The sequence below is a fragment of the Haliaeetus leucocephalus genome, unplaced genomic scaffold (genome assembly GCF_000737465.1).
Source record: "Haliaeetus leucocephalus isolate CR32 unplaced genomic scaffold, Haliaeetus_leucocephalus-4.0 Scaffold773, whole genome shotgun sequence".
In the NCBI taxonomy this organism is placed as follows: domain Eukaryota; kingdom Metazoa; phylum Chordata; class Aves; order Accipitriformes; family Accipitridae; genus Haliaeetus; species Haliaeetus leucocephalus.
In genome coordinates, this window is record NW_010973209.1 from 1,064,045 (window position 1) to 1,076,646 (window position 12,602).

A 12,602-nucleotide genomic window follows, 5' to 3' on the forward strand; every position below is an offset into this window, starting at 1 on the left:
CTCTCATTTAAAATTAGAGACTGCTCTAGACGGAAGAAACAGCAGTATTTAAAAAAAAAAAATCAGAGAAAGAGTACCTTGCATTGCAACAGGAAGAACTGAAAAGTAGTTCTTAGGTACTGCAAGAGAATTAAAGGCCTGTCCTACCCATCCCAATATACTGAAAGTTTGATTGAAACCTGTTGAAGACAATGACAGCTTTTTTTTTTCCAGTGGCTTCACTGAGGTTTGAATCAGGCTCCAGTCTCTGCAACAAGAAATTTCACAGACCCAGCATGGAGTAATGAAGATCTGCGTTGCAGATATGTTGGTCCCTGGAGAGAGCACTTTCACAGAAAAGGGGAGAGGGTAGGGAAAAAAACACAAAGAAAACTTTCCAGGCACAGATTTGCAAAATGTTTGAGTAAATCCAAATGCTGCAAGGGCAGATTTCATCAGAGCAGAGTTGACATCATGCTGAGAGAGGTCACCCACAGGAGTTGAGCAAATAGCTGAAATAAGAACGGCTGGGAATAGGCAGTAGAGTTTTGCTCCAGCCAGAGGCGCAGTGCTCTGCGTCCGTCTCCTACTCACACACAAGTGCTCACCAAAGGAGAAAAAAAATCGAAATGCCTGAATATTTGCCAAGGAGAGATTTCAAACTGTACATTTGACCGCAACAGTCACTGGTTCTGCTGAACTCTTTAGCTGCAGAAAGTCTCTAAACATCAGGGCTTTTCCCCTCCCAAGGGGCCAATGTGCATAACTAACGAGCCGGGAACAAGTCACAGAAGACCAGCACATGCCATGCAAAAGCTTACATGGGATTTAAGTGCTTCATGATAGGCTTATGTGGGACTTAAGTGAAACATAAACTTCATATTGGCCCTTCACAAAGGTCACATTCGTGCAACTTGAGCTTTTTCACTTAGTTCCTGCAGTTGGCCTGTGCCATGGCGTACCTAAGCCCTCTCCTCTGCCACAGCACAACGGGGCTCTTTGCTGATACCTCATCGCCCATCCTGCAGGCAGGAGGACCAACTGCCCACCTGACATCTGCACTGCCAGCTGGTTATACAAGAAGCAGCCCAAACTGCAAGCTCAGCTTGAAAATTCACGGGTTGAACAACGTGCAGGGCAAGAATTAGTCACCGGCGATTTTGTAACGACTTTCAAACTGTGAATGCATTAGAGAAGATGATCATCTAGTCCAAGTCAGTGAATTGTTTTAGCTGTGCAGCACATTGCAGCCATGCAGCCCTGACAGCACAGCGTGACCACACATCTCCAGTTGTGGTTACCTGAAGACCATGCCACTACCCTCCCAAGGAGCAAGGCAATGAGCTACAAAAGCAAGAGACCCAAAATCACTACCACAGTGGAATTAAGCCTTGGGAGTCCCTGGCTCCTCACAACCCCCCATGAAGGCCATTTTCCAAAGCCACTGGCAAGGACATCAGTCCTGCAAATGCCATGGGAAATGCTGAAGATGCAACCAGCAGGTTGGCAGGTCCACCTTGCCTACAGTATCTTCCTGGAGACCCCCATGTCTGTCAAGACCCCAGGGAGCAGCAATCAGGGCTGCAGTCCCTAAATCCAAGGGAGATGCACACAGGACATCAAAATCACCGCCCGAAAGAGGAGAGGGGTTCTCCCAGCTGGGCACCCACAGCATGGCAGGGAAGAAGGAAGCTCCCATCCTTCAGCATCACTCTGACAGGAGGAGAATAGTTAAACAAAGCAGCTTTAAGGTTTTTATCTGCTTTCTGGCCCCATCTCCACTGAGGGAGACCCTTGACAGCCAGCAAGGCAGGTACCAACCTGGTGATGCTGTGGTAGGTGCCCTGTGGCTGCATTAAGGGCAAAACATCCCAATAAATTGTCAGGACCGGGGCAGAAAGCAAATATAGGAGGAAGGAGACAAGCAGGACACGCTGGACAACAAACGAGAGCGTGGCGGGCCTTTAAGGCCCGTCTTTTCACCTGAGCATGCCAACAAGCCCCAAGGCTGGGGGGAAAGGCGCCATCCCAGTTTCCAAACCCACCCCCAAAATGGTGTCCTACCCGTGCTGTAGTGCTCCAGGCCGGTGGGCACTTCTTGCGTGGCAGGCTCATCCCAGAGCGGGCAGCATGTCCTCGGCTGGCAGCAGGCGGACTGAAAGCCGCAGGTCACCCAGGGATCCTCACAGGGGCCGGCGGCACCTTGCTTCTGGGACCAGGAGAGGGAGAAGCGTCAGGGGAGCGGGACCCTGAAATGGCTGCCCCGTTCAAGGTGGCAGCGTGCCTTTCTCCCCCCTCAAATCAGGCACCAAGCCCTGGGCCCTCAGAGTTTGCTCAGAAGAAACAGTGTTACCCAAACTCACCTGGCTGAGGGGTGTGACAATGAGGCTGAAAAGGCATTTTTTTAAAGAAACGTGAGGGAAAAAAAATGAAGGCCCGCCGTGAGGCAGTGCTCAGCAAGATGGCAGCGAGGAGGGGCATCTCCTGAGGGCCAGCCATGGGGAGGACAGCCTCCTTGAGAGCGGGCTCGTTTCAGCCCTGCCAGCTGGAACTATTAATTTTTGACAGCGGGAGGCCCCACAGCCCCCCAAAAAACATGGGGAGGTCGCGGCCCTGCCCCGGGTCACAGCCCTGGCACTATGGGGGAGCCCGGTCCCACGCTGGTGGGAGCTGGGGCAAGCCATCAGATTTATGTTCATATGCGTCTTTATATTGATATCATTTGTGATTATTATGTTTATATTTGCATTATTTGTATTTATATTAGTTATAGTTACTTGTCCATGGACGTCTATACGTGTGTATACGTACATCTGTGTGTATATATATATATATATATACCTGGTATGCACACATGAAGTATATACACAGATGTGTACTCATATAAACTTACGTTTTGTTACACATATATTACATAATATACTGTATTTTACACTTACACATAATACATTATATATGTACATACATGTATTGATTATACATGTGATATAGGCACGTATATACCCACACATATGTAATCTTGGTTATAACTGTCATTATATATTACACATGTTTGGTTTTATTGTATATAAAGTGATATTTATACTTTATAAAGAAAATATATGTATTATATATACAAGCATATATAGGTATTTGGAAATAATCCCAGGACATAATTTTCATTTTATTTTATACATACCATGTGTATATATAGAATGTATATATGTATATACCTTATATACATACTTGCCATATATACATATGTGTAGAGACATATATACCATATAATATATATATGGTACATATATGTGTATATCTCTATATAAGAGGATAGCAACATATATATAAATAAAGTCAGGATGTTTTCTTTTTTTAAAATTTTTATTATTTCCTGCAGGGAAATAGTTTTGCTTCGTTCCCAATCAATATTTAAAAGCCAAATGCTTGCTTGGAACCATTTAAAGGAAAAATAGTGAGCTGTGTTAGAAATATTTCATGTGTCAGAGTGGTCTTTTCTTCCTAATTTGGTGAAAATTTTGCTTTCTAGCAAGTCGTCTGTGCAGCCTGGTGTCTCAGCTCAGAGTTACAGCTTTCATCTGACCTTGTCTAGGATCTTTAACACTGGCCAGAATTTCTTTGGGCATATGTCTAGTAAAGTGATTTCTCTGAATAAGGGTCGAAGCATGGTCAAACCTGTCCCATAGCTGCTGGCAGCCAGCATGGGCACGCCCAGGATCACACTCTTAACATATATTATACATAACCACCCATGAGCTGCACAGGCAGAAAGGCGCTGGCTTAGGAGAGGGAGCACCAAAGTTGTCCAAAAACTCCAGAAAACCAACCGAACATTTTCCAAAGCCTCATCTGCTTTGTGCTGATCCCACTACATTCATCCACGGCAGGTGAAGGTCAGCACGGGGAGCGGAGGCACCGGGACAATGGTTACCCTAACAATCCTCCTCCAAACACAAGTGCAGGAAATCCGATGCAGCGATCCTATTTCCAGTTGAAGTTTGCAAGCTCGAGAGGTTCAGATAAGCTCTGGGTAAACAGCATTTGGACGCTGTTTCATTTGCGTGAAACCTTGGAACAATTTAGTGGTCAACACCAAGCCATGTCAGTGAATAGGCCAGCAAAGTTGCAGCAACCAAAGAGAAAACCCACTTCTAGGGACAGAAAAACAACCCAAACTCCTTTCTTACCATCACTCCAGGGCGAGCCAAAGGATAAGGGGCTGTGTTGCCGATGGTTGTGTCCATATAGTAACTCATCATCTCAGAGGTGCCTGCGGAAATGGAGATGGACATTAGATGCCCTGCTGCAAAAGGCATAAAAACTGATAGTATCTACTAAACCTGTGCTTTCTCACATCCATATAAAGCTAGGACCAGACTATCATCTTAATGAGTTTAAGCTGGAAAAGTTAAGAAGAAAAATATCTGTATTAATAGCAGATATTGTGATTAGATGTGTTGTATCAACAATGCAAACACACAGATCCATTAGTGTAAACTGATGAGAGCCTGACAATGGTGAATGAATTATCACCTGGAAGCTGATGGAGCTACTCTGAGGGAAGATGAGATCATATTTCCTTTGCTGTAGAATCAGTGGGAAGTCGTTGCCATTTTTTTTTCTTTTGAGAAAAAAAAAAAAAAGGCCAGTTTGTTGAGATCAACACCTTTCCTGTAAAAGTTTTGTCAAAAACAATCTCTTTCACAAAGAACTTTGCTGTTTTCAAGAGACATTCTTCTGTTTTCCCGCATTAGCTTACGTTTCCGTTGCTAAAGCTCTCCCTTGCATTGCTGAGATTTATATCCTGAGTAATTTGCAGTGCACTAAACAACGATCTCAGCTCGCAGGAGCACATCGCAGTTTCACATGTCATTCCTAGCATGGGATGTACTCCTCTGAGCAAGTCCTTCTACCAGTGCTGTTCATTAGATGGAATTTTTAATCATCAATTAGCCCATTTGTGTAGCTGAGGTGAAGGAGCTGCAGTCTGGCTCTGTTTTCAAGTAAGTCGACGTTTCTCCCTCTCTCCCTTAAATGCGCAGCAGAAAATGCAGGGCCAATGCACTTTCTGTGTTTTGGGGAACATGACTTAAAGGTGCTGGGAGGAAAGAGTAAAGGGGGAGTAGTCTGGGCTCAGAACGGCTCACTCAGGCAGGATATGACTTGGAGCCAAGGGGAATGGCTATTTTCACCGTGCCAATACACAGCATAGCCTGCGAGACGGAAGAGCTGCCACTGCTTTAACCTCTCTGAGGACACAGAGCTCCAGCTCCTCCGAAATGCCTCCCTTCTGATTTCTGCAGACCTCCTGCGCTACCGACTGTAACCGCTGCAGATGCGAATGCTTGTCCGAGTCATCTTCTAGACAGAGCCAGCGCAACCGCCTTACCTTCAGCCTCCACTTCTGCACTGCATCCACGAATAACTCCCAGAGGCACTGGGACCCGCTCCCAGCCTTCCCCTCCACACCTTCCCCGCTCACAGGGCCGGGGTGGGGGGGCTTTGCTGTTGCTGGGGGCCAGCCAGCGGTTAGCAAACATCCAGGCAAAGGGCAGAGCCTGCTTCAGCTGTGCCTCACTCACCACTTTAGCAAACAGGGACTCCAGAAAGCGTCTCCCACTGCGCTCTGTGACTAATGGCCAAATGTGAAACACCTGCATGTGTATGTGTATTAAATTATTATCATCATTTCCTGCTTGTTATTACTAACTTTTGCTCTAACACCAGTATTTTTTTTTTTAAACTTCTCTTTTTAATTCACCTAAGTGGTAAAAGAACAACGAGCCTATTTCTCTTTGCGCTTAGAGCAACACAAAAACACGCATATTGCAAGTTACTGTGGCTGAGAAGCCTTAACTAATCTCGGCATCTGTGCACACCCTACCAGCCTGCTCTAACGAGGCGTTAAAACACGTTTGCTTAAATCTCGTTGCAGCTGGGTCAGTCTGCAGCTGGGTAAAACAAAGAAGGTACATGGAGCCCATTTCTGCAACTCGCCTAATGAAGGGCAAGGTGCTCAGTCCTCGGTCTGTCACACAGCCATCCCCTGATCCTAACCTTAAACAAGTGTAAACCATCTCACCTAAACATGAGCTGATCTCCCTCTTGGTCTAGAGTAAAGATTAATGCTGCCAAATGCTACCAAAGCGAGACAGACTCTGCAAAATGGAGACAGAGAAATCTCCAGGCTGATCCACCTATTTCAATGGCACACACGTGTCCGAGAGTACTCAGTTACACCGTTAAAATAGCAGTTAAAACAGCAGTCCCCATGAGCAGCTCTTTTTCCTGCTTTGCAGCTTGTGCAATAGGCAGTTGGGGTTGGGGTTTTTTTTTTCCTTTGATCAAGACACCTAAGTCACACCAGTTCTCGAGAACTGCTTTCATGCCTCTCTGAATGTCGTTTGCATCTTTCTCAGGATGCCGTTGCCAGCTGAACCTTCCAGCAAAGTACCACTCGTTGATGCTCGAAGCAGCATGTGCTTCGGTCACAGGAGAAGCACTAAACCCATCCTGACACCCAAGACAAGGCTTCATGCAATAAAGAATATCAATAAGATTGCCAGAGCTGTAAAGCAGCACCAGCAACCCCCTCCCGAGCCCTGGACTGGAAAAGGGGAATTATCATCTCTAGACAGCGGCTGAAATAGATTTATAGCAAGCACAGTTTGCTTTTTGGTTTCTCTTCCCCTGCAAGGTGTACTGTTAAAAAGCACAAGTCAGGGTGAGAAATACTGTGCAACCTCAGCAACCACCTGCACCCCCATCCCTGGCCGTTCAAGGCAAGTCCAGCTAAAATGCAAGTTAAATTCTGTCCCCCAACCTGATGCAGATTTGGGGCGGCAAGGGGTGTTAAATGACAGAGACACGCAGGCTTGAGGCTGTGAAAGGGACCTGGAAGACAAGCCCTGCTTGAAAAAGGGCAGGTGAGCAGATTCTGTGCACAAAATAATTGTGCTCTGGAAAAACAGGTATGCAAGGCCAGCAATGGGAGGCAAGATGACAGCAGAAAGGGAGCTCTGGTGTGCTTTGTCCAGGCTAATTTTAACAGAACTTCCACCACTTCCCATAGGAAACTACTTCACAGCCCAATACATCTCTCACTGTCAGCAAGTTTCCCTGATGTTTGAGCGATATTTTTCTTCTCTTTAGCTTCCTCTAATAAGAGCCTAAATAGTTCCTCTCCTCCCCTTGGATGCCATTAGATAGCTTTAATGACCACTCAGGAGCTTGCAGCTGAGCTAAATTCAATGATAGTGCTCTTCGTGGCAGGTAACTTGGCCGATATTAAGGAAATCACTGCAGATTTACACCAAGATAATCAAGATCCACAGCTTGCTGAGAGCTGTTAATAAATAGAGGGGAATCAGAGCCATTTGGTAAAATCCTTAATGACTTAACAGCTTGACTTCAGTCTTATTGTTTGCTCTTATTATTCCTGTCTTATTGTGAAAACATGTGTGGGAGAAACAGCATTTATTTTGGGACTTGATCAAGTACCAGCCAAAGCTATTAGACTCTTGGGTCATTTCTAAAGTAAATTAGAATTTTAATTTAATTTCAACATCCATCCCTCCTCTTTTATAAGAGGTTTTTTTAAAAACAAATTACCAAGCTTAGTTTAAAAAAGGAAAAGCTGATTGTCTTCATGATTAACACATGCACCCATGCAGAGGTTAGGAAGGAGTTAAAAATGTATATTAAAACAAAGCAAACTTTGTCTATTGGATACATGAAGACCCTTTATAATAGTCTCATATAATGTTTTAGTATTATATTGTTTTAAGGATGGGGAAAGAGAAGCGGAGTGAGACCACAGTGACTTTCCCGTGGCAGTCGAGACCACCAGCTCCCACCTTTGTCTCCCAGTTTAGTGCTCTGTGCACGGGTCTCCCCTGTCTCTTGCAAAATCCTGCAGCTCAGATTGCTCCCCAGTTTCTGAGTTGTAGGACCATGCTCAGGTTCTACCCATCCCATATCCCTCAACCCCAGGCTGGCAACCCAGTAAAGGTGTCACTGGAGGGTGGCTCAACTGGGACAGCTGCAAAACAGTACTCGGGCGCTTTTCTCCATCCCAATAAACCCACAAAATTCCCTCTCCATGGGGATAGATGAGGAGCCAGGAGGACAAGGCAGCATCAGCAACCCCATCAAAATATTTCTGACTTCAAGAACATGAATGAAGACTTTAAAAATGAGAAGCAGCACCTTCAAGATGACCATCCTCCATGGGCTGCTGCGCTGGCAGCTCACTGACCCAAAGCTGCTTAGTGATAGCCATTTTATTTTTGCATCAAGTAATAATTTATCATCTTTGAGGGGGTGGGGAAAATAGCTCGTGGAAATGACATTCTTCCGCAAGGCTTTAACCCTTGAAATCCTGGCATTTTCCAGGCCGCCTGCCAATTCAGTTCTCAGGGGAAAGAGTGTTTGTTGATCTGTTGGCATGTTAAAAACCTCATTCAATTCATCAAACCCTGGCACCAGCTTAAAATAAAAGAAGCGTCTTTAATGCAGGGATATGAGCAATAGAAATGAGCATGCTTCTCCTGCTGCCTATTTACAAACCACGCTTTTTAACAGATCGGCCACCTCCTGTCTCCATTTCATACTGGGGATCCCACATTTGTTATGATTTTAAAACTTCGTAGCGTTCTCAAAGATAATACCTGATTTACTGAAGGGAAACTGGGCCGGGCAGTAAATAATGATGCTATGGTAAATAGAGCAATATAGCAATTGCCCTTCTGCACCCTCCGTAAATACTCCAAGAGATTAAATGACTTGGCTAAGGTCATATGGAGAAAGTGAGCATGAGAGGCCGAGTATCTGAGCCCCTGAGCCACTATCTTAACTACACAGCGGTGATTGCAGTCGGATTAGTGTTGCCATAAGAAGGTTGTCCACGCTGTTTCTGGGAATGATGCGGCTAACAGGGGCAGGGGGGGCTGCCTGTCAGCACATCACTTTCTGCTTTAACGCTGTGCTCTTTCTTTTCTCAGTAGCTGTCAGATCTGAAGGAGATATGATGGTATCTTAAGAGCCTTCCCATTTGGCTGGACAAGCTCTAGCTGGGATGGATGACAGCAGTTGTGAGATAGTGCTGGGACAGTTAAAGTTTGGACCAGTCTCATATACACACGCGCCCACGAGCCCCTGTTCTCTGTGCTTGGTATTAAACTGCTTTCTGCTTTAGACTTCTCCTTTACCCTGCTCATTCGTCTATTAGTCAGCTGCTATTTTATAATGAAGCTAAAATAGTGCCACCGTCAACAGCACCACCAAATCTATAGCGAGCTGACAGTGCAGGTCATGGCAAGGAGAGGGGTTTAGGTGGGATACTAAACCAGGGAGGCTGTTGCCATTAAATCACGCTGCTCTCTCTTGGATCATAGCAGCTACTTGCAATTGCAGGAAGATGTGAATGGGTGGTGGTGGGGTAATTAGGTCATCTGTTATTTCACTCACAAATTTCCCTCTGTGAAATAATAGACTTACAGCACAACATCGGGGCCAGATCGTCAGCTGGGGCAAAGCAAAAGGGGAAAGAACCGGATGAGTTTCCCACAGTTCAGCAAGGGATCCCCTGCACCAGGGAAGGATCTGGCCCTGCGAGGAGCACATGGTCGCTATCTCAGAGAGCCCAGTCTGCCCCGTGGTAATGGGGTCTTGGTCAGGGATTGACAGCCCAGCTGTAAGGCTGCGTTTTGCTCTAGACTCCCGCAGCAGGAGGCTTGAGACCAGCCTGCCCAGGTCTGCCAGTGCTTTGAAAATCCCACGAAGCACCTCTTTTCATTAGGTATCCAAATCGCTTTAGAAAATTAGGTTACCTTTCGTTCCTCTGTGCCTCAACTTGCCAGATGTATAACGAGGAAAATAGCACTGGGGTGTTTTCTAGTTTGGAGGGGTACAAGGTACCCCGAAGCTCAGCGGTGAAGCTGAGGACAGGGGACACACACACACACACACACACATCCCGGTGCACAAAATCCACGGCGTGCTTCTGCACAAACCCCAGCCACTGGGTGAGTGGTGCCATTCCCTGCTGCCCAAGGCGAAAATGCCTGGGTAGCCCAAAAAATCTGGCTTGCCAGAAAATTGTTTACACAACAGGCAGGGGAAAGCTTAAAAAACCAGCCAAATTAGAGGCAGCATGAATAGCCTGTAAGCAGGAAACCGCTCTGGACCCAGCCCACAGCCCCCAAAGGTGTCAGTTGACAGCACAGGATGGGAAGTTGATGGTAACTGTAATACCAAAGGAGTGGCCACATGCAAAGCAATGATTTAGAGACTAATGGGAAGGGGGAAGGCCTTGCCTGTGCTCCTCAGGGACTCACAATTCCCACTGGCTCTTTTCGGCTGGGTGAGGGGTGCAGGATTGCGCCCTTCCCAAGGAACGGCAGCGGCGCGGCAGCACATCCCTGCGGTTGTCACACTCAGGGCTCCAATTCCTCCCAAAAGCAAATGCTGGCACCTGTGGCACTTTCTGCCCTTTGGGGGATGGCATTGCTGTTGAAAACAAGGGGATGTGCGGCAGCAAACCCCTTACAAGCATCCCTCCGAAGATGGGAATCAGCCCCGTTGTGAGGGGGTCCGCTCCTTGTCTGTCTGTCTGTGCTCAGGGCTGGAGGGAGCTGAGTGAGCATCCGACCCCAGGCACTTTGCTTCTCCCCCTGCCTCGCAACAAAAAAAAACAAACCTCCGTCCAAACCAAAATGCAACTCAAAATAGAAAAAAGAACTGCAAATTTAATCCACTGTAATAATGCCAAGGTGCAGCCTTCTGCCTAGAAGAGGAAAATAATAATGTTCTCCTAAACATACATATAAAATTTATATACTCTATATAAAAAATAAAGGGGGGGGGATTTTTAAAGGGAAGCATCAGCTCAGACATTTATATAAGTTTCTGCAGTACTGTTAGCAAACACATGAATCAGTTACTGGGTGAAACTGGAAATGGAGAGAGTAAAAGTAAATCACTGGCAAAACAAATCTTAGATGTCCTGAAAATGAACACAGGTACCTACAACCCACAAAAGAGTTTAAACAGACTCTCTCCCCACCGCCACTTACTACTTAGCTGAAAGACCAGGGGAAAAGCTTATGTCTTCCACGGCTTCCCACACTTGTCTCCGATCTCTTTCCAACTACCTGGTGCTATCCTCTGCGCTGGAGCTGGAGAGGATGGAAATATAGTGTTTGCAGCAGGGCCGCCTATTCAAAGGGAGGGGGAGTGGTCAGTCCTGCATCCAGGGCGGTGGGAAAGGAGAGCTCCACGCCGCTCGTGCTCCGGCGGCCACCGCTAGCCAGGAAAAAGCCACCTCTGGCAGATGTCACGCCGATGGGGGGAAAAAAAAAAAAAAGGGGTGATGTTGGTTGAGGTGGTCATGAGGGGCAGCCTCCTGCTAGCCCCCCCCCACCCCCAGTGCGGGGTACTGGGCTGTGGTGGTGGTGGCCTTTGTGTCCACGCTGCTCCTGTGTCCTGTAAAGCGAGCCGAGGGCTTCAGCGGGTTTTGCAAGTGTTACTCCGGCCCCCCAAAGTCCCTGTGAAGTGGAGCTTATTTTTGCACGGCGACTAAAAATAAAGGCACGCAGAGCACGACTAGGGTGAGGTTTATCCAGCCCTGATCCCCGAACCTCGGCTCAGCTCCTGCCTCTGCCTGGAGGTGCCTAATGGCAGAAACTGCTGTTTCCTCCTGAAAGGTCCCCTGGGCACTTCTGCCTTTCCTGCTCCCGTGCACCAGGGCACCGCCGGCTTTCTGGTGCCTGCCTTACCCCCAAAGCTGGGCAGGATCCAGCCATCAGGCTGCTGTGGACACAGCCTGGTAGCCTGCCCCAAAACCCCTTATCACACGCCTCTGGTACCAGGCGTGCCAAAAAAAAAAAAGCCGTGGTAGATGCTGCTTGCTTTTAAAAGCATAAAGGCTGAAGCAATCTCCCCTTACATAAGGCACCAGAGAGGGGAGATGCTGGGGCAGCACTGGGAGCCACTGGTTCAGCTCCCTCCTCTGATAGAGGTGCCTGGTCCCAACCTGCATCACCCCAAAGACTGCTTTTAACGCAGATGCTAAAGGAGGCCAGGGGCTTTCTGGAGAGAAGGCTGCTGGGACCTGAAGGGCAGGCAAGCGCTTTCCCAGCTGGGCAGGAAAAGGGAGAGGGACAGAAACACAGGTTGCAGCGGGCTCACTTCAAAGAAACCACCAGTGTCAATTACCTGCTTCGCTCTGGGAGTGCAGGACCTGGGGCTGCCCTCTCCTAATGCCTCTGCATCCCCCTGCCCAGCCTGCCCAAACCCTCGCAGCCTGGCCAGGGACTTCTGAAGCCCCAGCTCTACCCCCAGATCCTGGATGCAGGAGGACCTGCCCATCCTGCTTCTCCTGCTCTCACTCTCCAGGCAGCAAAGCTGCTTTTTCCTCCAGGAGAGGGCTCCAGGCTGGTAATCCTCTCCAGCTCCAGCACAGATCCCCATCACACCGTCTTTGTGAGCAACCGCTCCAGCTGAGCCCCTGCCAGCAGCCTCAGGAGCGGGGCAAAGTCCAGACACCAAGGGTTACATATGTGCTGTTCTGGGACATTTTGTTTATGGGTGAAATGGGAGACTGGGAACAGCTGCTGTGATTATTC

The 12,602-nt window shown here is 47.6% G+C and overlaps 1 protein-coding gene across 1 annotated transcript in view; it reads right to left on the minus strand.

Annotated features, from left to right (window-relative positions):
• ETS1 (v-ets avian erythroblastosis virus E26 oncogene homolog 1) overlaps positions 1-11,108 on the minus strand; it is a 73,509-nt gene extending 62,401 nt beyond the window's left edge. The window contains exons 1-3 of the mRNA XM_010581377.1: positions 11,052-11,108; positions 4,164-4,246; positions 2,044-2,185 (exon numbers count right to left, since the gene is read on the minus strand). Of these exons, the coding sequence (XP_010579679.1) occupies positions 2,044-2,185; positions 4,164-4,235 (214 nt within the window). The 5' untranslated portion in view covers positions 4,236-4,246; positions 11,052-11,108. The remainder of the gene's footprint in view (positions 1-2,043; positions 2,186-4,163; positions 4,247-11,051) is intronic.
• Positions 11,109-12,602: the final 1,494 nt, after the last annotated feature.